The sequence below is a fragment of the Crocuta crocuta genome, unplaced genomic scaffold (assembly GCF_008692635.1).
Source record: "Crocuta crocuta isolate KB4526 unplaced genomic scaffold, BGI_CrCroc_1.0 scaffold650, whole genome shotgun sequence".
Lineage (NCBI taxonomy): Eukaryota > Metazoa > Chordata > Mammalia > Carnivora > Hyaenidae > Crocuta > Crocuta crocuta.
In genome coordinates this window covers 1,262,350-1,289,399 of record NW_027532882.1, presented here as the reverse complement: position 1 = coordinate 1,289,399, position 27,050 = coordinate 1,262,350, and the positions used below count along the sequence as shown (strand labels likewise).

At 52.0% G+C, this 27,050-nt stretch overlaps 3 protein-coding genes across 3 annotated transcripts; all 3 read left to right on the top strand.

The window, feature by feature from the left end:
• The first annotated feature begins 891 nt into the window (after positions 1 to 891).
• LOC144216402 (mucin-16-like) lies at positions 892 to 1,817 on the top strand. Its single transcript, XM_077745742.1, has 2 exons — positions 892 to 1,583; positions 1,640 to 1,817. Exons 1-2 carry the CDS (start codon positions 892 to 894, stop codon positions 1,815 to 1,817), a joined length of 870 nt encoding a protein of 289 aa, XP_077601868.1.
• Positions 1,818 to 1,926: 109 nt separating this feature from the next.
• On the top strand, positions 1,927 to 3,773 carry LOC144216401 (mucin-16-like). Its single transcript, XM_077745740.1, has 4 exons — positions 1,927 to 2,020; positions 2,240 to 3,406; positions 3,448 to 3,550; positions 3,641 to 3,773. The coding sequence occupies exons 1-4, from the start codon at positions 1,927 to 1,929 to the stop codon at positions 3,771 to 3,773; spliced, it is 1,497 nt and encodes a 498-aa protein (XP_077601866.1).
• Positions 3,774 to 3,857: 84 nt separating this feature from the next.
• Positions 3,858 to 13,918, top strand: LOC144216400 (mucin-16-like). Its single transcript, XM_077745739.1, has 4 exons — positions 3,858 to 3,909; positions 9,881 to 9,991; positions 12,223 to 13,301; positions 13,826 to 13,918. The coding sequence occupies exons 1-4, from the start codon at positions 3,858 to 3,860 to the stop codon at positions 13,916 to 13,918; spliced, it is 1,335 nt and encodes a 444-aa protein (XP_077601865.1).
• The last annotated feature ends 13,132 nt before the right edge of the window (positions 13,919 to 27,050 follow it).

The following is a 27,050-nucleotide window of genomic DNA, read 5'->3' as shown; positions in this document are numbered from 1 at the left end:
CCTCCCACGTGCACAGTGAGTCATCTGGACGTTAAATGTGTCCAAGAAATTCCAGTTACATCGCCCACCAGAAAAAACTGCAGGGAGCCCAGTGGAGGATGCCCACAACTGGCTCCCCAAGAGCCCATCTTAGACCCGTGTCCAAAAGGCAGATGCCCACCCATCCCTGCTTGGCCCCATGGCGTCCTTGGGTGCAGGCCTCCTACCCCGTCCTGTAAAAGCAGCGCTGAAACCACGCTGAACCCACGATACCAGTGTGTGACGTGAGGGTTCCGCAGTGTGGCCACCGTGAACCAAAGTGCCCTGTCTTTTACTTCCCCAGCTGAGACCACGGCCAGGACCTCTGTGCCTAGAAGAGGGAACAGCCCTGACGGCAGGGCGGGGGGTGCCCCGGTGTCCACATCCGGCCCAGAGGGGGACCTCAGAAGCGCACACAGCACCAGCACGGCTGCCCGTGGGGACTCTGAGCCCCCCAGGACACCCCTTCCCGTGAGCACCCCCACAGCAGTGCCTCAGATCCAGGCAGGCTCCGTTCAGGACGCAAGTGCATCCCAGCGTACACACTGGACAGAGACAGATCCTGGGGGGTCCTCCGGCCTTGTAACCTCTGTCAGCCCGTCCCCCTCTTTGGGAGCCACTGCAAAGATCAGCCCCTCCAGAGGAGCTTCACCCCAAGAAACCTCGACGGACATACTCTCTGCAGAAGCCACAAGGGGCCCAGCCACCTATCAGCTGACTGTCCCCGCTGGGGTCCCTGTGACAGGAAGCAGCAGCACCAGGGGAAGCACAGGTTTGACTCAGACCATGAGAAGGGCCCCCGTCACACCTCCAGCTGAGGCGGGGACGGCTGGTAATTCAAGGACTCCTGGAGCCACGCGCTTACCATCCAAGATGGTCTCTTCTGCTTTTTCCGAGGCTCCATCCAGAGAGACTCCGGATTCCAGGGAGCAAAGGAGCCCAGGACCGACTCCCTCCAACACGGGACATCCCTTTGCCCCCCGTGAGCCTGGTTCTGAGGGAGACACCACGCTAACCACCAGTGTTTCCCTGCTGTCACCGGCTTCGGATCTGGGTGATGAAGTGTCAGGCTCCAGCACGTCCTCAGTGCAGAGAGTTACCTCTCCCCTGACCGCGGGGATCCCGGGGAGCCCAGAAAGGACAGAACCCAACTCAGCTGTCACTTACCCGATAACACCAAGTAATCCAGCAGCAAGCACTGGAAGCGTCAGCAGAGCAGTCTCGCCCCTGGTCCGTCCATCTCCCTCAGGGGAAGAGATGTCAGGGAGTGAGCTCCCCGTCAGCACCTCCCCTGAGATCCCAGGCACACCCAGCCTCCCCACAGCGGGGACTTTGGCTTCTGAGCCGTCAGGGGGCCCTGGAACCTTCAGCATCACCAGTGCACCCGGAACAAAAACTTCATTTTCCCCATCCCCCTCCTCTGCTGCAGAAGAGAGCGGCACCCCTGTATTTATTCCAGGAGAGGATTCAAAGAAAACTTTAAATCCATCTGTATCTCCGCCTGAGACCTCTGATTCCAGAGACAAGACCGCCTTGGCCTTCACCTCTGTGCCCACGCAAGCCCTGTCAGCCATGGGCACCTGGGCCGCACATTCAGGGGAGCACCGCCCGACCCGCCTAGCGAATGCCCTCGGAGCCGCGAGCAGCACCTCCCTCGCAAGCTCAGCCGGCACCGCTCCCCCGAAACCTCGGTGGTTAACCAGGACCCCTGCTTTTACTTCTGCAGCCGCCACGTCAACGTCACAGACCAACAGCGCACTCCACAGCAACACTTGGCCGGAGACCAGTCCCGAATTTGAGCCAAGGTCGCCTCCGGCACGAAGCGCTATTTCAGCCGCTGCCTCTCTTCTTTCTGCTACCGGTGTGGGTCCTAGATTCGGTTCCCTGAAAACCAGCTCCGTGGAAGGAATGTCTGCGTGGAAGCCTTCAACAGACAACACAAGAGGCCCAGCCACGGTTCCTTCTAGATCTTCCACCGAGACACAACCCACAGAGGGAAGTGGTGGGGAAAGCGAGTTGGGAGCAACCCTCCTGCCCGTTGGAGCCACATCGCCACCGGAGACATCCGCACACACCTCCCTGGCCAGGGAAGGCGGTTCGGGCTCAGCAAGCGCATCTCAGTTTAGTGGCGCTTCCAGCCCGAGCACTGTACGAAGGACAAGCCGCTCGGCTGGCCCCTTGTCTAGGGCCCTCTATCATTTGTCCTCTGGGGGGCTTACAGTTTCTGGGGACGAAACCAACCCACCGGCGACTCCAGAAACAACTGCAGTTCACTCGCCTAACTGGCACCGCCTTTCATCTTCAGCTGCTCCTGAAGCCCAAGTCGCTGTGGCCACCACATTCTTAGCCCAGAAAGTGACCACAAGCACGGTCGCTGGCACAGCTGAGATTGGTAAGTGGGACACGCCCATATCTTCTGGGGCCACCTCACTCAGTAACACCCCAGCCAGTGCAGCCACGAGGCGGAGCGCCTCTGCTCCCCTGGCTACTCCACCGTCTGCCCCATCAGAAGAGACAGTTGTCACCTCCAGCTTCCACCCAGAACCAACAGACTCACCCAGCGTCCGCCTCAGAGCGGCACAAACCAGCCCAGAGAGTCCCAGTACAGTAGTAAAATCTGGCTCCGACGCACCCCTCAGCTTCCCCTCGGTGAAGACCAGCACGGCTGTATCAAGAGCAAAAATGGAGACTGACGAAATTCCTTACTCCTCCGGGTCACCACCTGCGGTGCCAGTTCCCGGAGAGACCAGCACCGGCACCTGGGCCTCTGCCACCTATGTCACCCTTCCGGATCCCAGGGTGACAAGTTCAGCTCCGGTCTCTTCATCCCACCTGGTGAAGGAGCTCAGGACCGCAGACACTTCTGCAAGAACGGAGGCCACCAGCCCAGCGACTCATGCTCGAAGTCCTCAGGTGCCCAGGACACCCAGCCCCGTGAGCCTGGACCCCATAGCAGGGGCCGGCACGGACACAGCGGGACACTTCACTGGATCCCATGGCACAGGTCGGGCAGAAAAATCCCCCGGATTTGGGACACAGTCAACCCTAGGACCAGTGTCTGTAGTAGCCTCTGCCTCCCCCACCTCTGGAAGCAGTGTCTTAGGATTGACCTCTGATGCCTCAGGTGAGTCCTTGACCCTGACAACCAGTAACGAGAACACAGCTGCTTCTTGGCTGTGGGCTCTCACGACGTCTCTCCCCATGGCAACATGGCTGAGGACCAGCTCAACACAGAAAAAGGCCTTAACTGCTCCGGAGACCTCAAGTCCAAGTTCATCTGAGACAACATTTGCGACATTTACACCTTCTGTACCTTCCCGTGAACTTGCCAATGTAGGGGTAGACACCACCGCTCTCCAAAATACAGATTCGACCACCATGGGCGCGAGTGCGGACTTAACTCCCCTCCCAGCCACAACCTCCCACCAGCTCATCATGAGCCCCAGAGCAAGTCCGTCCACCTCGTTGATTCCTTCGCCCTCAGACACTACAACCATAGGTATCACAGCCTCGGGGATGAGAGGCAGCACCGGTGTGTCTGCATCCAGATCTCCAGGCCTCCCCAGCACTGAAGACGGGCAGGGCTCATCCCCGCCCCTCCCCACTACCTCTCCACGCACAGGGTCCACACCCCCAGCGGCACTGACCACTTTGGCACCCAAGAGAAGACTCACATCAGCGGCAACAAGACCAGTCAGCTCTGTGTCTCCAGAGGAGGCAAGCTCACCCCCAAGGCTGTGGGCTGCCACGGTTAGCTCTGGGGAAGCCGGCAGAGGGGTGGCTCTGACATCTGACCACGGAGAAACCACAGGCCATCTGGGAACAGGTTCAGCGGCCAAATGGAATTCATCTCTGCCCCACAGCACTGTGGGGGTCCCAGCTTCCTCCACGGTAACCACTCCTCCAAGACAACATGGCCCCTGGTCAGAACCATCAGTGACTGTAGGGAGACTTGGGCCAGAACCCTCTTCTTCAGTCTCCTCTGTGTCCCCCGAGCTGACCACTGCACTGGGCATTTTGCCCACAATGCCGGAAACTGCAGGCCCTGCCCCATCCATCCCCAAGTTTAGGGAAATATCGACTGAGAAGGCCTCAGTTTCCTCCTTGGCCTCTGCATTCCTGGGTGCAAGATCTCCCCCGTCTCCCCCAGAGGCCACATCTTCCATGGGCACTGGGGAGGATGTGGGGACAAGTCCACTCATGTCACAGGCCAGCTCCTCTCCTGGAGGGGAAATAAACTCCTCTGCTTACACATCCTCCAGCATTAGCCACAGTGCTGATTCTTCTGATCTGTCCAGCAGAGGAGGGAGCAGGGCCCCACCCCTAGATCCCACAGCCTCAACCTGGGTCTCTTCACCCGCATTTACCAACATTCTGGCACAGACAAGCCATACTTCTCCCAAGACTACTTCCTCCTCAGGGCTAGCGCACACCAGCCTGGGAGTGGAGACCGGCCTGGCCAGAACCTCATCAGGACCACTTCCCTCTTCTGAAGCAGAGAGAGAGCGCTCCTGGACATCTGTCTCTGCACTGCCAGGGGCTCCACCCAACAGAGGTGAGACTTCCGGGTCCGGGAGCACCTGTTCCTGATCTTGACAGCTTGCCCCCATTCATGAGTAAGGACCAGCTGTTTCTGCCCTCTTGGAAATGGGTTTGTTTTTCTTGGTTTGGTCATTGAAGATGGTAAGAAATCTCCTCCCCCTTTTTTTAATAGGATATTTTACTTGTCTTGCTTTAGGATTCTGGCTTCAGGGGAAACGTCCAATTGGCCAGGGGGCCACTAGAGGTCTTGTGTCTGGTTTCCTACCCGTAGTATGGGATTGCTCCTTGGTACTGTGCTGTGTAGCCTTCCTGATGAAAATCACATTTTTTAAAAACCTTTTTTTTTTATTGAGGTAAAACATATAGTTCAGTGGCGTGAAGCACATTTACACTGTTGTACAGTCATCCGCATCATCTGTCTCCAGAACTTTATCTTCCCCAATGGACTCTCTATTCCCATTAAACACAAACTCCTCATTTCCCCCTTCTCCTGGCATCTGAAATCACCATTCTGCTTCTGTCTCTGTGAATCTGACTCTTCTCGGTACCTCATCTAAGTGGAATCATGTAATATTTGTCCTTTTGTGTCTGGCTTATTTCACTTAGCATAATGTTTTCAAGGTTCATCTGTGTTGTAGCCTGTGTAAGAATTTCTTTCCCTTTTTTTGTTTGTTTGTTTATTTATTTATTTATTTATTTATTTATTTTGAGAGAGAGAGAGACAGAGTACAAGCAGGGGAGGGACAGAGATAGAGGAAGACACAGAATCTGAAGCAGGCTACAGGGTCTGAGCTGTCAGCACTGAGCTCGACGTGGGACCCAAACTTGTGAATTGCGAGATCATGATCTGAGTTGAAGTTGGCCACTTAACCAACTGAGCCACCCAGGCGCCCCTCTTTCCTTTCTAAGGCTGAATAATATTTCATTGTAGATATATACCACCTTTTGTTTATTCATACATGGATGGACATTTGGGCTGTCCCTGTGTTTTGTCTATTGTGAATCTTGCTGCTGTGAACACTAACGTATAAATAGCTGCTTGAGTCCTTTTGATTCTTTGGGGGCAAATCCTAGGAATGGAATTGTTGCATAATATGGTCGAATACTAAATTTTTATGTTTAGATTTTGAAACTTCTTTTTGAGGTCGTCTGTTCTCACCCAGATAAGAATCGGCCCACCATGACTAAGCTTCCCTAGGTACCTCTGATTGATGATCCATCTTAGTAAGATTGGTGGGAACAGAAGTATGTGGCTTCTGTGTCTGTCCATCTCCCTAAGATGACTGATCATATCACCTTAGTTGCCATTGGTTGTCAAACAAGCAGCTTCCTGTCAGGGATCTGACAGCCTTTCCTGACACTCTCTAGTATATCCGTACTCAATGTCCTATTAGGATATCTGACTTGAAGTCACCTGGACAATCATCTGCCTCACTCATATACCTCTTTGACAGCCCATTTTTAATGCACTAGACCAGCGCTTTGATGTCCATGATCCCAGACTGTATGTGGATTCTGTTGATTCTGGGACTAGAGAGAAGAGACTCAGTTATTGCCGATTAATATATTATTCCACCGTGCTTGTTTGTGACACAATTCTCGTGCATAGTTGGTGTCCCAGTTACCCTAAACCCGTGCTGTCCTGCCTCTAGCCTTTGAATTATAAACGCTCCCTTATAAACAAATGTCTTGGTTCCCAAAGTGGGCACATAGTGATCTTTCTCAGGTGCCTTCCCTCTAAACTGACCAAGATCCATTCAACCCACCTATCTCTCCTATAGGTGCTGATGGGACTGTGGTGTCCGTTACTCACTTCCCCACATATGAAAGTTCCTCATGGCTGAACAGTGACGCTTCAACACCTGTGACAGTGGCGGATTCTGCAGGTATGACAGTCGCTGCTAAACTTTGTCTCTCTAGGAACCATGTTTTCTGTTCTCTGGTAAATTGTGGTTCAGCTACAACTAGTCTGAGAAGTTGGTACCACCTGGATTTCTCCTAAAAAATGTGGATCTCATGGCCCTGTTTCTTCAATATGGGACTTAAACATCTCCAAGGACACAAGAGACCATTCAGTGTTCAGGACACTTTCATTAGTAGATGGCTCTTATTGAAAGAGNACTATTTAAAAAAAAAAAAAAGAAAGAGGTCCAGAACTAGCATAAGAATTGACCAGGGGTGATTGATAGTTCTTGGCATGATCCTTACATGGGAAAAAGCCACTATCGTGGAAGACGTGATGCCATGAGAAAGTCAACTCTGTGTCCTGGAGGTTTTCCTGAAAAGCAAATGGTTCTCTCTTGTCAGGAAGAAGTGATAGAGGTTTAGAGTCTGACCTATCATTTTGTAATCTAATCTTCCCTGTCTTTAGATTCTCCTTTTTTTAAAAAAATATTTTATTTATTTCTGAGAGAGAGAGAAAGATCAGCGTGAGCAGGGGAGGGTCAGAGAGAGAGGGAGACACAGAATCTGAAACAGGCTTCAGGCTCTGAGCTGTCAGCACAGAACCCAACGCGGGGCTCGAACCCATGAACCATGAGACCATGACCTGAACCGAAGTCGGACGCTTCACCGACTGAGCCACCCAGGTGCCCCTAAATTCTCTTTAAAGATCAAACAGGAGTTTCCAAAATGGGAAATAATAAGATAATATAGACATTAAATTATACCCTAAATCCTTAGAAATAATATTCAGTGGTCTAGGGTTTCAGATGGGGAAGCAGGAACCACAGGCATTTGGTGAATAAGGGTCAGATATGGGGAAGGAGCAGTAGATGTAGAAAAGGAAGGAGAGACTTTGGTCAAAAAGGGGATTGGTCAAAAACACGTCAAAAACAGGATTTGTTAAATGCTCTCTCAGAACAAACTCAGAGAGCAATCTAATAATCCTAGAAACTTCACCACAATCACGAATACTTCCTAAAGTCATGAGTACATATTTTAGCAATGGAGGGCTTAGGGGGACAGTTACACTGTATCATGTCACAGCTTCTCCTGGTAGCCAGCAGATGACCACTATGCTTGCTGAGATTTTGGGAGTGAGTCACACTGCTGAAAGCCCTGAACTGACAACACTATACATTTCCGTTATTTCTTCTGATGAGCCACAGATGAGCCCACATCTACCTTGATCTTGACGACAAGTGCATATCCATCATCTGTAATTATCACCAGGTCAACTGCTCAAAGAGACACAAGTTCCCAGGAACTCATTCTGGAGGCTGAAACCAATCCATCCATCTCAGGCCTTTTCTTCAGGGTCCAGGACAGATAAGGTCAAGCATCCTTGGATGGTCAGCAGCACAGGAGTGGCCATCATGGGAACACCAGTCCTACCAGCATGGAGAGCAAGCAGAGCTCTCACTCAACTCTTCCTATGGCATCCACAGCGTCAGGGCAGAAGCACCCAGTAGCAGTGACCCTCCCTGAAGGAAATCCGACTAAGTACAAGCTCCAATGGACAGACAGTGTAAACCATTTCCTGCAGTGAGACGACACTGACCACTGAAATGACGGGGTCACTCACTCACCTGGGCTAGTGAAAACCAGACCGCTGGTGGGTGTGAGCACAGAAACTGGCAACAGTTGTCTAACTTGGATCAGTACCTCCGTGGAGATGCTGACTGCTTCTGAGACCACTACAGACCCAGAGGGAACTCATCCTTTTACAGTCGTAGTGAAAGACTCCGTGAGGGCAACCAGTTCTGGGGCTGACCGTGTTCTTCTGTTCCTACCCCCTCAGCACCACACAAGGCCACACCACCAATGGTTACAGCCTTCATCATGGAGGCCACTGACCTCCACTCTTCCTAGATCTGCAAGGCCTGGGGCAGAATCTGGGTCCTCACAGACTCTTGGACTGAGGGACACTAGTACTTCTCAGGATTCTGGCACAGCCACAGACACAAAAGCCTGGTCTTTTCCCAGATGTTCAGTGATGCTACTGAAATCACTGGGACTGAGTTCACTTCCTGTGACAGAGTATTTATCCCAGGCTTTACTCAGTCAGTGGGTGACACCGGCATCCCCAGAAGAACCAACATCAACCATTGTCTTGCCTCCCATGGCTGAGTCTTTACACATGACCTTCAGCACACCAGCAAGCCCATCTAGGACTGCAGCAAAGAGCACTCTTACTCTGGACACCAGAACCACAGACTCCTGGGAAGGAACCCCTCTGCTGAGACTCAGAGTTTTTCCACTCTCAGAGATGCTCATGCCTATGAGCAGAGGACTAGAGGCTCCATCATAGACAAGACCTTTTTTTTTTTTTTTTTTTTTGGAGGTCTTGGAGGATTTGGAGAAAAGACCAAACCCCTGTCCACCCTGGTACCTATTCTAAGCTCAACCTCAACTTCTTATGTTTCTCCCAAGGTGGAGAGATCCAGAAGCCCTCATTCTCCTCCACTTGCCTCAAGACTGACACTGTCTACGTTATTCATGAACATTCAGTCCCAGAAAACCACAGTTTCCCCAGAAGATTCCTGCTCCCTGAGCATTACTGTGGGAGAATACAGGACCCTTGAGGTGATCTCTGTGGCCAGGCCACCAAAGGCCACCACCACATGTGGTATAGTCGTGACTCTAGCCACTGAGGAGAGCTCCTCTGTAGAGCCCAGCTCAGCTCCAAGTCTTAATAACTGTATCCCACTTACAAGTAAGAACCTAGGTCCTGACGTCCCTTGCGCTGGGAATTCTGAGATTTGGTGGGTACTATTCAAAGAGGAAAAGAGAAGATTCCTTCTGAGAATGTCCTTCTGGTCACACATATCATTCTACTTTCTCTATGTAACAAGTTGCACTTTTAGCATCCTCAAACCCCAATTCAGTTACTTCCAGTCCGAGCCTACCTTTCCCCTCCCCAGATGTGAAGTCTGCATGATGATAGTTATAAAAGAATGATAAAGAGAAATAAGAAAGTGCATAACCAAGATATATTATTTGCATATATTTGCTAATCTGATATAATAATTCATGATATAATCCTGATTTTACCTATGGAGAGTCAAAACCAGGGGAGGGAAAAATTAACCAATGGTGAATTCACATATTACAGGTGATAGAGACAGACTACCACCAAAAGCTTTCGCTTGAGACCAATCAATTCAGCAGTCCCACCATCAACAGGAAACTCTTCTGTAATTATGATGTAAGCCACCTTATTGGTTTGATTTTGTGTCAATAAGAGAGTCAGTCCTCACAACGTGCCTTCTCAGAGACAGATGAGGACATTGCTGAGCCAGGGTCTAGTGAGAGCATTTCTTGTGTGTTCCCATCTTGAGGGAAAGCTAGGCTGACGCCTCAGTCCTCTTTCCTTCAGGTCCTCAAGAGTCTGTGACAACCACCACTGGGGAGCTGAGTGAGAGGGCGTATGTTGACACCACGTGGTCAACGGGGGACCCCACGTCTGTGGTGACCGTCGGCAGCCTGGGTATGTATAATCCTCTGTGTATACTATGCTTAAGATTGGTCTCTGGAGTAAAATAATTGCCTGAGTCCCAGGTTCTGGTACGTAATCAAAACTTTCTGCTGTTGTATCCAGAGGCTATTGGTAATATTTTTTTAATGGAGATTTATTGACTTCTAATAGGACTTGCTTCTCCTTAGTAATTTATATGTTCAAAAGCCCATCATTTCAGCTTTAGGAACAGATATAGTATCTCTACAAAAGAGTTGATCGATTGTGAAGGGCCTTCCTAATGCAGGCACCGTCACTAAGGCCAGGGATTGCTAAGGAAAGGTAGACCTGAGACGCCATTGGTTTATTCTATGGGACAATCCATCATTATAAAATGATTATCACACTCTCCATTGTTACAGTGTTCTACAGGAGAGAGGATGTGTCCATCTAAGGTGCTGAGTGGATGAGTACAGCTGCCTTGATTCCTGAAAGCAATACTTTGACATGTCTTTCTATGCTGGGAGGTGGAAGGGTTCTGCCTTTTCCTAATGAGAGGAGAAAGAATATGAAAATATATAGGAATTAAGCCGCCTTGATCTACCTCCTCCCCTAATCTGTTAAAACCAAGCCACAGAGATTTTAATTAGAATCACAGTTTTGAGGCCTAGGGGTTAAAGACAGATATTAGACTAAAATAGGTCGATTGAAGGCTGGACCAAGGTGGAAAAATAGAGTGAAAAGTGGGAGAGTTCTTCCCTCCACTAAGACATGAGATATGGTATATAGGTCTGGATGGAGGCCACACTGATACCTAGGATGCCAGAGGGAGCCCTGAAAGCCAGTAGGCCAAGCTCATATACCCAACATTAGACACAAGGTTGGACAATATGATTCCTGCCATCCAGAGGAACAGAATATGTGTAGATTTGTGAGGAGAGAGGAAGGAGAATCAAAACCAGAAGAATCCCTCCCCCCCCCTTTTTTTTAACCTCCTTGCAAACTTCCTAACTGAAGAGCTGTTTCAGTCACAGGCCTGCCCACCCGAAGCCCAGGGACATCTGAAGATGTCATAAACCCAAGCTCCAAGGAGCCCAGGAGCAGCCACAAAACCAAGATCACTGTGGGAACTTCTCTTAGGGAGACTCCAAAAGAGACTGCTCCTGTGGATACCACCGTGGGAATGGCCACCCTTCACTCCGTGACCACAGGGAATGGCAGCACCAAACTCCTTTCCTTGCCCGCAGGAAACATGATGACAGCAGAATCATCTACAGAAATGGCACTAGTTACAAATAGCATCTCACACTCCCCACATCCAGCTGAGGCTTGGTCCAGTACATATTCTGGGACACCAGAAAGGACAAGCCAGTCAAGAGAAACAACGTCCTCCTTTCGCCCAGAGTCAACTTCCGTAGGTACCACAGGGAGTGTCCAGCAAGTGAGCTCGGTCCTGACTTCAAAGACAACTGAAATGGACTTGTCCACATGGTTTGGCTCTACTGAGGGGACCACAGTGGACACACATTTCCATTTGAGCACATCTTCCACTGGTCTTCAAGGCTCTGCAGCAAGTTTAGTTATTCCCAAGGTAGCCACAAGCTCAGTTACAGATAAATCTGAACTTAAAACCACAGCATGGGCCAGCACCATGGTCATTCCTTCCACGGCCTTCAGTAAAAAGGCAATGACAGTTGAACGACAGACAGGCAGATCTTTGGGGAAGGCTTCCTCTGGCCCAGGGTCAAAGCAGATAACTGGGAGTGACCCAACATTGAGTGCCTCCCCCACGGAGCCAGACACAGCTACCACCACCCTTACAACCCACATTCCTCCAACAGGACCTTGGACTTCTGACAGGTCGGAAGGCTCAGCCACTGTCAGCCTCATCAGTATGGCAAGAGAGAAAACCAGTTCCTCTATATCTGCTTCTTCGCCTTTGGTGGGAACCAATTCTGAGTCCATCACAGGACTGGAGACCACTGAGACTGCATCTCTACCTGGGGCCCTTTCTGTGACATCATATCCTACAGAACTAACAAGCAAGGGTGGGGCTCTCACTGTGGGGGCCGTCACCTCCAGGCCCAGGGGAGCAAGGTCAGCTTCAACTATAATGACTAGCCCAGAGAGAAAGTCCAGGACCACAGGCAGCACCCAAGCACCAGGGACCTCTCCATGGACTGTCACAGATACAGCTGTCCAGTCATATGTCACTGGTTTGCCCGAAGTCAGTCCTACAGGGAGGACACTTTCCTCCTCGGCAGTTGCTGATGGAACAGCTGAACAACAGACCAGTGTATCTGTGGGTGAGGCTTATTCATCTGCCATCACATGGTCAGACAAGACAACTGGGAGTGATCTGGTTCATGGTGCACCTCTAGAAGCCACAGACACATCGCATCTCACCTCCAGAGAACAAACCACATCGGCACCTCTGACCTTGAAAAGCCAAGCTGTCGCCAGCCCCACCAATGATGCCTCGGGAGGAAAAATGAGCTCTTCACCATCTGTTGTAGTTGCTTCAACGGGATCTAAGACTCTGGTGGCCATCACAAGTGTAGCGACTAGTGAGGCTGCCTCTATGACTGAGCAACTGTCACAGAGCTCATCTCCTGCAGAAGTGAGCATCTTGAGTGCAACCACAGCTCCGCCTCGAAGTGTTACCACCACCATCACCACTATGGGAACGAACTTGGTCCTGACTACCACACCCAACCCAGAGAGGAGAGTGAGCACCATGGACAGCACCTTGGCCACAGAGACCAGCACATCTGCCCTGGAGCATCCTTCCACCGGGTCATCCACACCTGCTTCTGCCCCAACACCAGGCCCCTGGGCTATAAAAGGTGTAACTTCAATTTTGAAAGTCACAGGTTCTCCTGAAACAATTTCTGCAATAGGCACAACGTCGTCCTTAGCATCAAGCACTGAATCAGGCTCTTTATCTACTCCCCATGGAATTATGACTGTTCTTGGAACCAGCCCGGCCATTCCATCTTCTTATGCTTCAGCTGAAGATATGATGTCCACAAATATGAGAACATTGAGTGCTTCAGACACAACTGCATCTATGCCCATCTCACCCTCTGGTATCGAGAAGATGAGCCCCTCACTTCCTGACATTTTAAGCACAAGTTGGACTACCAGTAAAAGAAGTATGGAAGTTCTTCCTGTTTCAGTGGTTTTGACTGACCATCCAAATACAAAGACTGACCCCGATATCCTCCTATCCATTTCACTGCCTGATTCTCTGCCCACACATGACCAGACTACTGGGAAACCTGTGCCATCAGCCACAACCACTACCTCAGCTCCTCAAGGGGACACAACTCAAAGATTCAGTGTAATGAACACGATCAGACCAACTACCTCACACATACCATTCTTTACAACAGAAACAAGTATGGCCCTGTCCCTAGGTTATACTCCTACAAATAAAGAGAGCAGGACAGAGGAATACACCTCTGACAAAATTTCTACCCCAATGCATCCTCAGTCCATGAGGTCATCAGATACCACCAGGAATGATGAGAAAGCAACTATGAGTGAACAGAGTGGTTCTACTGGGGCTCCATTCGAGGGCACACTAGCCTGGGACATATCAGCCACAGACTGGGGGTCTCATATGCACTCAGCTGTGACTCAGGGATCTCCACAATCAGAGGTGACCACTAGCATGCATAGACATTCTGAAGACGTGTCACTCCCACGTTCTAACTCTGAGCAGGACATCACCTCTCCATCTTCCCTGGTGACTTTACATGCCATGTCCTTGGTGCCTGCAGTGTCCCCTACACTGCCAGCCAGTAGACCTTCTCCTTCTGCCCCTGTAGTCTCACCCTCACCTCTCACAACTGGCCTGCCGAGGACCCACAGCACATGGGGTACGAGCTCAGAAGGTGTGACCAGTTCACCCTCAAGCCTGAGTCAGACCTCAGTGGAGATATGGGCCACACCTGAAGCCTCTACCACTGCAAAGTCTATTCACCCTCCTGAAAACACAGCAGTGACCCACATGGGGACCCTCAGTTCCTCACGGGAAGCCCACTCCTTAGCCCCAGCTGGCTCAGAGACAGCCACAGGCACATCTCCAATCAAGATATCCTCCCTTGATGAGGACACCACGGCTTCCACTCCAATGCCTGGCCTCTCTGCTACCACAGAGATTAGGGCACAGTCAATGTCATCCCTGGGCCCAGAAGCATGGGAAACCAGAACGTCCACCAATACCAGCTCAGCCCCAGAGGACATCACCGTCTTTTCTGAGGTGTCCACTGGTACCAGTGCTGAGGCCTCCAGGACAGATGTCATGTCCCCTAGCAGGACATCCACCTCTGGACCTGGTTGGTCAGCAGACACCCCCACAGGTGTCAACAACAGGCTCTCTATCTCACCTGTCATCTCAGAATCCTCACCCATATCCACAGCTACCAAAACAGTTCCCCAGCCGGCTACATCCCAAGGCACACTAGCCTGGGACACATCAGCCACAGCGTCCTGGACAGAGATACACTCAGGTGTGACTCCGAGTTCTTCACACTCAGAGATGACTCCTAGCGTGGACAGAGGTTCTGAGGAGGAACCGCACACAAGCCCTTCCTCTGAGCAGGACATCGGGTCTCCATCTTCCCTGGTGCCTTTCCATGCCGTGACCTCAACTTCTGCAGCGTCCCCTGCATTACCAGCCACTAGCCCTTCTCCTGCATCTGTCACCTCACCTCTCGCCCCTGGCCTCTTGAGCACATGGGGCATGGACTTGGAAAGTGTGACCAGTTCACCTTTAGGACTGAGCAGCATCTCAGTGGAGATCCCGGCCACATCTGAAGCCTCTGCCACTACAGAGGCCACTCACCTTCCCAAAAACACGGCAGTGACCCACGTGGAGACCCTCATTTCTGCACAGGAAGTCCACTCCTCAGCCGCAGCTGGCTCAGAGACAGCCACAGGCACGTCTCCAGTCGAGAGCTCCTCCCTCCGTGGGGACGCCACGGCTTTCACACCAATGCCTGGCCTCTCTGGAACCGAGGAGACTGAGACACGGTCAGTGTCATCCCTGGCCCCGGAACCGCAGGACACGAGCACAGTCAGGCAGACCACCTCATCCTCAGAGCAAATCGCTGTCCCTTCCAAGGTGTCCAGTGGTCTTAATGCCGAGGCACCCAGGACAGACGTCATGTTCCCCAGCAGAACATCCATCCCTGGCCCTGCTCAGCCCACGATGTCACCAGAAGTCCCCACAGAAACCAACAGCAGGCTCCCTACCTCCCCTGTCACGGCAGAATCTGCACCTATAACCATGGCCCCTGAAGCTGTTCCCCCAGGGGCCACATCCCAGGGCACACTAGCCTGGGACACCTCAGCCACAGCATCAGGGGCACAGACACATTCGGGTATTTCTCAAGGCTCTCCAAGCTCTGATGTGACCACTAGTGTGGACAGAGTTTCTGAGGATGTGTCCCGCGCAAGCCCTTCCTCTGAGAAAGACATCAGTTCCCCTTCTTCCCTGGTGACTTTACGTGCCATGACCTTAGCCTCTGCAGTGTCCCCCACACTGCCAGCCAGTGGTCCTTCTTCTCCGGCTCCTATCACCTCACATCTCGCTCCTGGCCTGGTGAGGACCCCCAGCACGTGGGGCATGAGCTTGGATGGTGTGACTGGTTCACCCTCAGGACTCAGCAGCAATTCAGTAGAGTTCCAGACGACATCTGAACCTTCTACTACTACAGAGACCATTCACCTTCCCCAAAGCACAGCAGTGACCCACATGGGGACCCTCAGTACTGCATGGGGAGCCCACTCCTCAGCCCCAGCTGGCTCAGAGACAGCCACAGGCACATCTCCAACTGAGAGCTCCTCCCTCAGTGGTGGCACCACAGCTTACACACCAACGCCTGGCCTCTCTGGAACCGAGGAGACTGAGACACTGTCAAAGTCCTCCCTGGCCCCAGACCCACAGGAAACTATCATGTCCCAGCACACCAGCTCAGCTCCAGAGGAAACCACCATCCCTTCTGAAGTGTCCACTGGTACTAGATCTGAGGTCTCCAGGACAGCGTTCCTCTCCCCCAGGGGAACATCCATTCCTATCCCTATTCGGGCTACAATGTCACTAGGCATCCCCACGGGAATCAACACCAGGCTCCCTACCTCCCCTGTTGTGGCAGAATCTGCACCTATAACCATGGCCACTGAAACTGTTCCCCCAGGAGCTACATCCCAGGGCATTCTAGCCTGGGACACATTAGCGACAGTCTCGGAATCTCCTATGCACTCGCCTGTGACTCAAGGTTCTACACCTTCAGACATGACCACTAGTGTGGACAGACGACCTCAGGATGTGCCACTCCCGAGCCTTCCCTCTGAGCAGGACACCAGCTCTCCATCTTCCCTGGTGCCTTTACCTGCCATGACCTCGTCCTCTGCAGTGGTCCCCACACTGCCAGCCAGTAGCTCTTCTCAGTCTCCTGTCACCTCACCTCTCGCCACTGGCCTGCCGAGGACCCACACCACTTGGGATACAAGCTCAGAAGGTGTAACTAGTTCACCCTCAGGTCTGAATCAAACATCAGTGGAGATACGGGACCCATCTGAAGTCTCTGCCACTACAGAGGCCTTTCACCCTTCTGAAAACACAGCAGTGACCTACGTGAGGACTTTCAGCCTGGAATCCCATTCCTCGGCCCCATCTGGCTTAGAGACAGCCACAGGAATGTCTCCAGTCGAGACCTCCTCCCTCGATGGGGACGCCATGGCTTCCACACCAATGCCTGGCCTCTCTGGAACCACAGAGACTGAGACACATTCAAAGTTGTCTATGACCCTGGAACCACGGGAAACTGGCACATCCCCCCACACCAGCTCAGCCCCAAAGGACATCAGCATCCCTTCCGAGGTCCCCACTGGGACTAGTGCTGAGGCCACCAGGACAGACGTCAAGTTCCCCAGCAAGACATTCACCCCTGGCCCTGTTCAGCTCGCGATGTCACCAGACTTCCCCACAGAAATCAACAGCAGGCTTTCTACCTCCCCTGTCATGGCAGAATCTGCACCTATAACCATGGCCCCTGAAGCTGTTCCCCCAGAGGCTACATCCCAGGGCACACTAGCCTGGGACGCCTCAGCCACAGCATCAGGGGCACAGACACACTCAGCTGTGACTCAGGGTTCTCCACGCTCAGAGATGACCACTAGTGTGGACAGAGGTTCTGAGGATGAGTCACCCGCCAGCCCACCCACTGAGCAGGACACCAGCTCTCCATCTTCCCTGGTGCCTTTACCTGCCATGACCTGGTCTTCTGCAGTGCCCCCCACGCTGCTGTCTCCTCCTGCTCCTGAAACCGCACCTCTCACCCCTGGCCCGTTGAGGACGCACAGCATGTGGGGCATGAGCTCAGAAGGTATGACCAGTTCATCTCCAGTTCTGACTAGCACATTAGTGGATATCCAGGCCATGTCTGAAGGCTCTACCACTACAGAGGCCAGTCGCCTTCCTGAAAGCACAGCAGTGGCCCACATGGGGACCTTCAGTTCTGCATGGGAATCACACACCTTCATCCCCACTGTGTCCAAGACAGCCACGGACAGGTCTCCAACTGAGACCTCCTCCCTTGGTTGGGACGCCATGGGTTCCACAACAGTGCCTCACCTCTTGGGAACCACGAAGACTGAGATACAGTCAACATCGCCCCTGGCCACGGAATCATGGGAAACTGTCATGTCCTGGAACACCAGCTCAGCCACAGAGGAAATCACTGTCCCTTCCAAAGTGTCTACTGGTTCTAATGCTGAGGCACCCATGACACCCATCATGTCCCTGAGCAAAACATCCATCCCTGGCCTTGTTCAGCCCACAATGTCACCAGACTTCCCTGAGGGAATCAACACCACGCTCCCTACCTCATCCTTCGTGTCAGAATCTGCACCTATAACCATGGCCCCTGAAACTGTCCCCCCAGGGCCTACATCCCAGGGCACACTAGCCTGGGACACCTCAGCCATAGCCTTGTGGGCACAGACAGACTCAGCTGTGACTCAGGGTTCTACACCTTCAGAGGTGACGTTTGGTGTGGACAGAGGTTCTGAGGGTGAGTCACGAGTAAGCCCTTCCTCTGAGCAGGACACCAGCTCTCCATCTTCCCTGGTGCCTTTACCTGCCACGACCTCAGCCTCTGCAGGGTCCCCCACACTGCCAGCCAGTACTACTCCTCCTGCTCCTGATACCTCATCTCTCGCCCCTGGCCTGCTAAAGACCCCCAGCACATGGGGCACAAGCTCGGAAGGTGTGATCAGTTCACCCTCTGGTCTGCGTCAGACCTCAGTGGAGATATGGGCCACGTCTGAAGCCTCTACCACTACAAGGTCCATTCATCTTCCCGAAAACACAGCAGTAACCCACGTGGGGACCCTCAGTTATGCACAGGAATCACATTCCTCAGCCCCAGCTGACTCAGAGCCAGGCACAGGAGCATCTCCAATTGAGACTTCCTCCCTCGATAGGGATGCTGCAGCTTCCACACCAATGCCTGGCCTCTCTGGGACCACAGAGACTGAGACACAGCCAACATCATCCCTGACCCCGGAACCACGGGAAACAGTCCCATCCTGGCACACCAGCTCAGCTCCAGAGGACATCAGGAGCCTTTCCAAGGTGACCGCTGGGACTACCCCTGAGGCATTCAGGACAGACGTCATTTTCTCTAATAGGACATCCATCCCTGGCCCTGTTCAGACAACAATGTCACTAGACATCTCCACGGAAGTCAAGACCAGGCTCTTTACCTCCCCTGTCAAGGCAGAATCTGAACCTATAACTTTGGCCACTGAAACTGTTCCCCCAGGGGCTACATCCCAGGGCACACTAGCCTGGGACACATCAGCCGCAGCATCAGGGGCACAGACACACTCAGCTGTGACTCAAGGGTCTCCACAATCAGAGATGACCACTAGTGTGGACAGAGGTTCTGAGGATGAGTCACCCGCCAGCCCTTCCTCTGATCAGGACACCAGTTCTCCGTCTTCCCTGGTGACCTTACACGCTGTGACCTCAGCTTCTGCCCTGTCCCCCACCCTGCCAGCCAGTAGTCCTTCTGCCCCCGTCACCTCACCTCTCACCCCTGGCCTGCTGAGGACCCCCAGCACACGGGGCACGAGCTCGGAAGGTGTGATCAGTTCACCCTCAGATCTGACCAGCACATTAGTGGACACCCGGGCCACATCTGAAGCCTCTACTACTACAGACGGCTTTCGCCCTCCTGAAAACACAGCAGTGACCCACGTGGGGACCCTCAGTTCTGCACAGGAATCCCACTCCTCAGCCCCAGCTGGCTCAGAACCAGCCACAGGCATGTCTCCAGTCAAGACCTTCTCCATTGGTCAGGACACCTCGACTTCCACACCAATGCCTGGCCTCTTGGGAACCACAGAGAAGGAGACAGTATCAACGTCGTCCCTGGCCCTGGAACAGTGGGAATCGGGCTCCGTTCAGCACACCAGCTCAGCCACAGAGGAAATCACTGTCCCCTTCGAGGTGTCCACTGGTTCTAGTGCTGAGGCCTCCAAGACAGACGTCATCTCCCAAAGCAGGACATCCATCCCTGGCCCCTCCCAGCCCACAATGTTCCCTGACATCCCCATGGGAATCAACACCAGCCTCTCTACCTCCCTCATCGAGGCAGAATCTGTACATGTAATCATGGCCGCCAAAACAGTTCCCCCAGGAGCTAAATCCCCGGGCACACTAGCCTGGTCCACATCAGCCTCCACCGGCGTGTCTCCTATGCACCCAGATGTGACTCAGGGCTCTCCACGCTCAGGGATGACCACTAGCACGGACAGAGTTTCTGAGGAGGAGTCACACACAAGCCCTTCCTCTGAGCAAGACGTCAAGTCTCCATCTTCCCTGGTGACTTTACGTGCCATGACCTGGTCTTCTGCAGTGCCCCCCACGCTGCCAGCCAGTACTCCTGCTCCCGTCACCCCACCTCTCACCCCTGGCCTGTTGAGGACCCCCAGCACGTGGGGCATGAGCTCAGAAGGTGTGACCAGTTCACCCTCAGTTCTGACCAACATCTCAGTGGAGATTCGGGCCACGTCTGAATACTCTACTGCTACAGAGTCCATTTCCCATCCCGAAAGCACAGCGATGACTCACGTGGGGACTCTCAGTTACACACAGGAGTCTCACTCCTCGGCCCCAAATGGCTCAGAGATAGTCACAGGCACATCTTCAATCAAGACCTCCTCCCTCAGTGGGGACACCCTGGCTTCCACTCCAATGCCTGGTGTCTCTGGAGCCATGGAGACTGAGACACAGTCAACATCGTCCCTGACCCCGGAACCACGGGAAACAGTCACTTCCTGGCACACCAGCTCAGCCACAGAGGACATCACTGTTCCTTCCGAGGTCTCCACTGGTACGAGTGCTGAGGTCTTCAGGACAGACGTCATCTCCTCCAGCAGGACATCCACCCCTGGCCCTGTTCAGCTCACGATGTCACCAGACTTCCCCACAGAAATCAACAGCAGGCTTTCTACCTCCCCTGTCATGGCAGAATCTGTAACTATAACCATGGCCCCTGAAACTGTTCCCCCAGAGGCTACATCCCAGGGCACACTAGCCTGGGACACCTCAGCCACAGCATCAGGGGCACAGACACACTCAGCTGTGACTCAGGGTTCTCCACGCTCAGAGATGACCACTAGTGTGGACAGAGTTTCTGAGGATGAGTCACCCGCCAGCCCACCCACTGAGCAGGACACCAGCTCTCCATCTTCCCTGGTGCCTTTACCTGCCATGACCTCAGCCTCTGCAGCGTCCCCCACGCTGCCAGCCAGTAGTCCTTCTCCTCATGTTCCTGAAACCTCACCTTTTGCCCCTGACCTGCTGTTGACCCCCAGCAATTGGGGTGCTAGCTCGGAAGGTGTAACAAGTTTACCCTCAGGTCCGAGGAGCTTCTCAGTGGAGATACAGGTCACGCCTGAAGATTCAACTGCTACAAAAGCCACTCACCTTCCCGAAAGCACAGCAGTGACCCACGTGGGGACCCTCAGTTCTGCTCAGGAAGCCCACTCCTTGGCCCCAGCTGGCTCAGAGCCAGCCACAGGCACGTCTTCAATCAAGACCTCTTCCCTCATGCAGGACACCACCACTTCCTCACCAATGCCTGGCCTCTCAGAAACCACAGAGACTGAGACCCCCTTAACGTCAGCCATGGCCCCGGAACCACGGGAAACCAGTGTGTCCTGGCGCACCAGCGCAGCCACAGAGGAAAGCACTGTCCCTTCCGAGGTGTCCCCTGGGACTAGTGCTGAGGCCACCAGGACAGACGTCATATCCCCCAGCAGGACATCCATCCCTGGCCATGTCCGGCCCACAACGTCCCCACACGTCCCCACTGGAATCCACACTGGGCTCTCTACCTCACCCGTCATGGCAGAATCTGCACTCATAACCACAGCCACCACAGCGGTTCCCCAGGAGGCTACATCCCAGAGGACACTAGCCTGGGGCACATCAGCCACAGCCTCCTGGGCAGAGACACAGTTGGCTGTGACTCAAGGTTCTCCACGCTCAGAGACGACCACTAGCGTGGACAGAGGTTCTGAGGATGAGTCACCCGCCAGCCCTTCCTCTGAGCAGGACATCAGGTCTCCATCTACCCTGGTGCCTTTACCTGCCATGACCTCAGCCTCTGCAGCGTCCCCCACGCTGCCAGCCACTAGCCCTTCTCCACCTGGTCATGTCACCTCGCCTTTCACCCCTGGCCTGCTGAGGACCCCCGGTACGTGGGACATGAGCTTGGAAGGTGTGACCAGTTCACCCTCAGGTCTGAGTCAAACATCAGTGGAGATACAGGACCCATCTGAAGTCTCGGCCACTACAGAGGCCTTTCACCCTCCTGAAAACACAGCAGTGACCCATGTGGGGACCCTCAGCTCTGCATGGGAATCACACTCCTCGGTCCCAGCTGGCTCAGAGACAGCCACAGGCACGTCCCCAATTGAGACTGCCTCCCTCCGTGGGAATGCCACAGCTTCCTCACCAATGCCTGGCCTCTCTGGGACCACGGACACTGTGCCATTGTCAATGTCATCTCTGGCCCTGGAATCCTGGGAAACCAGCATGTACCCCCACACCAGCTCAGCTCCAGAAGAAACCGCTGTCCCTTCCAAGGTGTCCACTGGAACTAGAGCTGAGGTCTCCAGGACAGACGTCATCTCCCCTAAGGGAACATCTGCCCCTGTCCCTATTTGGCCCACAATTTCAAAAGACTTCACAACGAGAATTAGCACCAGGCTCTCTATCTCCCCCATCGTGGCAGAATCTGCACCTGTAACCTTGGCCACTGAAACTGTTCCCCTAGGGGCTACATCCCCGGGCACCTTTCCTTGGAACACATTAGCCACAGCCTCAGGGGCTCATATGCAGTCGACTGTCACTCAGGATTCTACAGAATCAGAGATGACCACTAGCGTGGACAGACGTTCTGAGGATGAGTCACACGCCAGCCCTTCCTCTGAGCAGGACATCAGCTCTCCATCTTCCCTGGTGCCTTTACCTGCCATGACCTCAGCCTCTGCAGCGTCCCCCACGCTGCCAGCCAGTAGTCCTTCTCCTCATGTTCCTGAAACCTCATCTGTCACCCCTGGCCTCCCGAGGTCCCACAGCACATGGGGCACAAGCTCAGAAGGTGTGAACAGTTCACCCTCAGGTATGAGTCAGACCTCAGTGGAAGTATGGACCACGCTCGAAGCCTCTAGCACTACAAATGCCACGCACCCTTCCAAAAACACAGCAGTGACCCACACGGGGACCCTCAGTTCCTCAAGGGAATCCCACTCCTCAGCCCCAGCTGGCTCAGAGACAGCCCCAGGCATGTCTCCAATTGAGAGCTCTTCCATTGGTGGGGACACCACGGCTTCCACACCAATGCCTGGCCTTTCTGGAACCATGGAGCCTGAGACACAGGCAACGGCATCCCTGGCCCCAGAACCAAGGGAAACCATCATGCCCCAGCACACCAGCTCAGCCACAGAAGAAATCAGCCTCCTTTCCGGGCTGTCCACTGGGACTAGTGCTGAGGCCACCAGGACAGACGTCATGTCCCCCAGCAGGACATCCACCCCTGGCCCTGTTCTGCCCACGAGGTCACCACACGTCCCCACTGGAATCACCACTGGGCGCTCTACCTCTTCCCCTAGTGTTGGTAATGGAAAAGTCACCATCATCACTGAAAAAGGTACCCGAAAAAGGGTGTCCATCACAGGATACCCTTATCTTGGACACATTAACCACAGTTGGTGGCTGAGTGACTCACGTTTTAGTGGGTGAGAGAGGAACCATAGTATGCAGAATGTTGCACGGATACTTTAGCAAAAGTTTCTTTTCTTCTCCTTTCTTTCTTTTTTTCTTCCTTCCTTCCTTCCTTCCTTTCTTTTCTTTCTTTCTTTCTTTCTTTCTTTCTTTCTTTCTTTCTTTCTTTCTTTCTTTCTTTCTTTCTTTTTTTTTTTTATGTAAACCCTGCTTTTGCTTTTTTGGTAGCATTCCATGCTTCACACTTACTTTCTTTAAATTCTTTCACAATACCTGATATTAGAAAATTATTTCTTCTTCCTCCGATCTCACCTCTTATTTCTGGCTCTGTATTTGTCAGTGTTTTATTAGTCAGTCTTGAGATCTTTAATCATTTTATCTCCATTATTGAAGAGCACCTCCTTTGAAACAATGGCCACCCTTAACATTATTGCAGATTAAAAGAATATAAATTTCCTTTCACAAATATAGTTGTAATTAATGTGTAGACTGGTCTTTCTGCAATGTGGCACCTTTCTCTGTCCTAATGAACCTCTTATCCAATGGGTACTATCTGTTCCACGGAGAAGATGAATGTTTCCACTTCAATACCGGTCTTCTTTGACCCCAGAACACTGAGGCAGGGCCACTTTCCCATCTCTCCCCTGGTCTGTAGGAGACATTCATAGCCCTAGACTCTAGTTTATGATCACCCTCAAACACACCTTTATCTCCTCTGTTCACTAAATGTGTTTCTGTTTTGTTTTATTTTAGAGAGAGAGAGAGAGTATGCATGAGATCAGAGGCTAGGGGCAGAGGAAAAGGGAGATACTCTTAAGCAGACTCCACACTTGTCATGGAGCCTGACCGGGGCTCGATCCCACAGCCCTGGGATCATGACCTGGGCTGAAATCAAGAGTCAGACACTCAAGTGACTGAGCCACCCAGGTGCCCCTCTCCACTCATACTTTAAAGGGTTCCAAGCCTGATGTCACTGGGAAAATATGGGTTTGGGACCAGCCTTCGTCTTGGCAGTGTGATGAAATTCTGGTGGATCTCTCTCTTACACAGCTCTCTCTTTTGCAGGGTCTGCCAGTGTAACCGCCTTCCCGGAATCCAGGCTTTCTGTGCCTGTATCAGAAAGTACTCCTCACGTGAGCACCGTAATGCTGTCTTCGGCTGAGACCATTTCGGCCGACACATTGGCACCTTCTCCGTCAGCAGCTACATCTGGAGTTCTAGGTGCCAGCTCAGCCGCCTTCTCAGCCGGTCCATTTGTTTGGACGCAACCAGGCCCTAGAGATGCTCCGTCCACTGTTGCAGAAAGTCTACCTTCATCAGCTTCCACACTCTTCCCCTCTTCGACCTCTACTACCATAGATTCTTCAACCAGCCCAGTCCCCCGGGAGAATACTTCCTCACCGGCTACCCTGCATACGGTGGGCCCGAACACTGGGACGGACAGCAGCACTGCTGAAGGACCCTTGGTTGTGGTCAGTACTACGGAGATGTGGACTAAGCCAGTCAGGACATCTTTGTTGTCCAGTATGGACACCGGAACGAAAGAGCAGATTCCCTTAGGAACAGTGACGAGTGCTTCTCAACTTCCTCCACGCTCAACACAGCCGACAAGTAAGGACCCACTGATCCTATACTCCCATTATTAGGGGCTCATAGGAAATGACTCTTTCCCTGAGAGGTATAAAGGGATTTGTTTGATCTAGCCTCAGTTCTAGGCATTGGAGAAACAAATATAAATAAGCAAGTCATTGGATGATTCCAGTACCATGATAGATGTTTTAACATGACTATGATTATGACAATGATAATGCTAATAACAATATGTTTTTATTTTTTTTAATGCTTATTTATTTTTGAGAGAGAGACACACACACACATTGAGTGCAAGCAGGGGAGGGGCAGAGAGAGAGGGAGACACAGAATCCGAAGCAGGCTCTAGGTTCCGAACTGTCAGCACAGAGCCCAGTGCAGGACTTGAACCCACAAACCATGAAATCATGACCTGAGTTGAAGTCAGACACTTAACCGACTGAGCCACCCAGGTGCCCCAGTAACTATAAATTTCCATAGGGCACTCATTCTGTGTCAGGGCACTGCTCTATTAAGTTCTTTAATCCTCATTCCAACACATCTTTTTGAAGAAAAGATGATTACAAGCTCATTTTACAGATGAGTAAACCAAGGCACAGAAGGTTAAGTACTTTACTCAAGATCACAAAGCTAATAAGTAGTAAGAACTCAGACTATGTGGCAGTAGGAATCTATGCTCTTAATTATTAGGCTACGCAGGAATGGTCAGGAGGGAGGAGAAAAAGCAAGAGATTCTGGCATCACAGAAGCTAGAACACAGGAGGGGAGTGTTTTAGGAAGGAAAATTGTCAGTCCCGTCAAATGCTTGATAGTCAAATTGAAATGGGGTGAGTCCTTTGACAACATGTGGGCCCTCAGGGACTCTAATGAAGGGAGTATGAGTGAGTTGAATAGAACTAGCACAACAGCTAAATTACACACAGATACAGGGTCACTATCCCACTTTGAAATGAGTATGTTTTTATATTAAGGACAGAGTCAATAGCAAGGGAAAAATGGAAGACAACAGTGAGCGAATAAAAGATGGTGGAACAAAGTACGTATGAGATGTGAGAAGGACTCAGGGCTTAGGAGGAGGTACATCACTTCCAAGAGATCTGAAGATGAGGAAGGGACTCTCTTGGGGATTCCATTCCTCTGAAAAGTTGAATTTGGCCCCAACATTTGTTTGGGAGACAAGTGCTCTAACTACTTTAGCACTTGCTTTGATGGACAATATCTATAGGAGGATGACTTGGTTACCTCTCAATTCACAATAAAATTAGGTACATTGATAGGTGTTGATCCAGGTCTTAAAACGTGGCTCAGTAGTTGAGTCATGGGTGTTCAGTAAGCAAGTGATGAGCTGGGGGGTAAGAAAGTAGGAGAGTGGTTGGGTCCGTGGAAGGACAAAGAAAGAATGAAAACATGGATACATGAAAGAAGGAAGGATGGATGGGTACATACAGGGATGAGTAGAAGGAAAGATGGACAAATCTATGGGTGGGTGAATGGGCAAATGAACAGGAATGGCCACACGTGCCACATAGCCCTGACTTGGACTTGAGAAGAATTGAGTTGTAGAGTCAATGAAGTGGATCCGTTTAGACAGTGCTCTCCTTCTGGATGAGGTGAATTAACCCAGGTTTCTTCTCCACCCTCACTCACAGGGACTGATGGCGTTGTGGAGCGCATCACAAGGATACCCAATGAAGCAGCCCAAGGAGGTGCCACAGGACCAGTCCATGTACACGTGGCACTCACATCATCTCCTAGTCCTAGAGGTAGGTTCACCTTTGCTTGCTTCTCAGTAATCGCACTTGTGACCTTATTTCCTCTTCCAGAGAAATGAAATGTCTCTTAAGAGAAAGAATCATGTGGGGTGGTCATGGGCTTCTCTATCTGGAATCTAGCTGGATCTCCCCTAGCTAGGTCTTTGTCTAAGGGATACCAGGTGGCTGTTACCACTTTTCTTTTCCTCATAACATGTGTAGTGAGTTTAGTTCAAGGGTGGATATGCCAGTCCCACAAATACGACCCAATTTAGCTTAATTCTGAAAATGCTTACTGGTCGCTTTCTCTGTTAGAAACNTGTGTAGTGAGTTTAGTTCAAGGGTGGATATGCCAGTCCCACAAATACGACCCAATTTAGCCTAATTCTGAAAATGCTTACTGGTCGCTTTCTCTGTTAGAAACTGCTGTGAGCTGAGG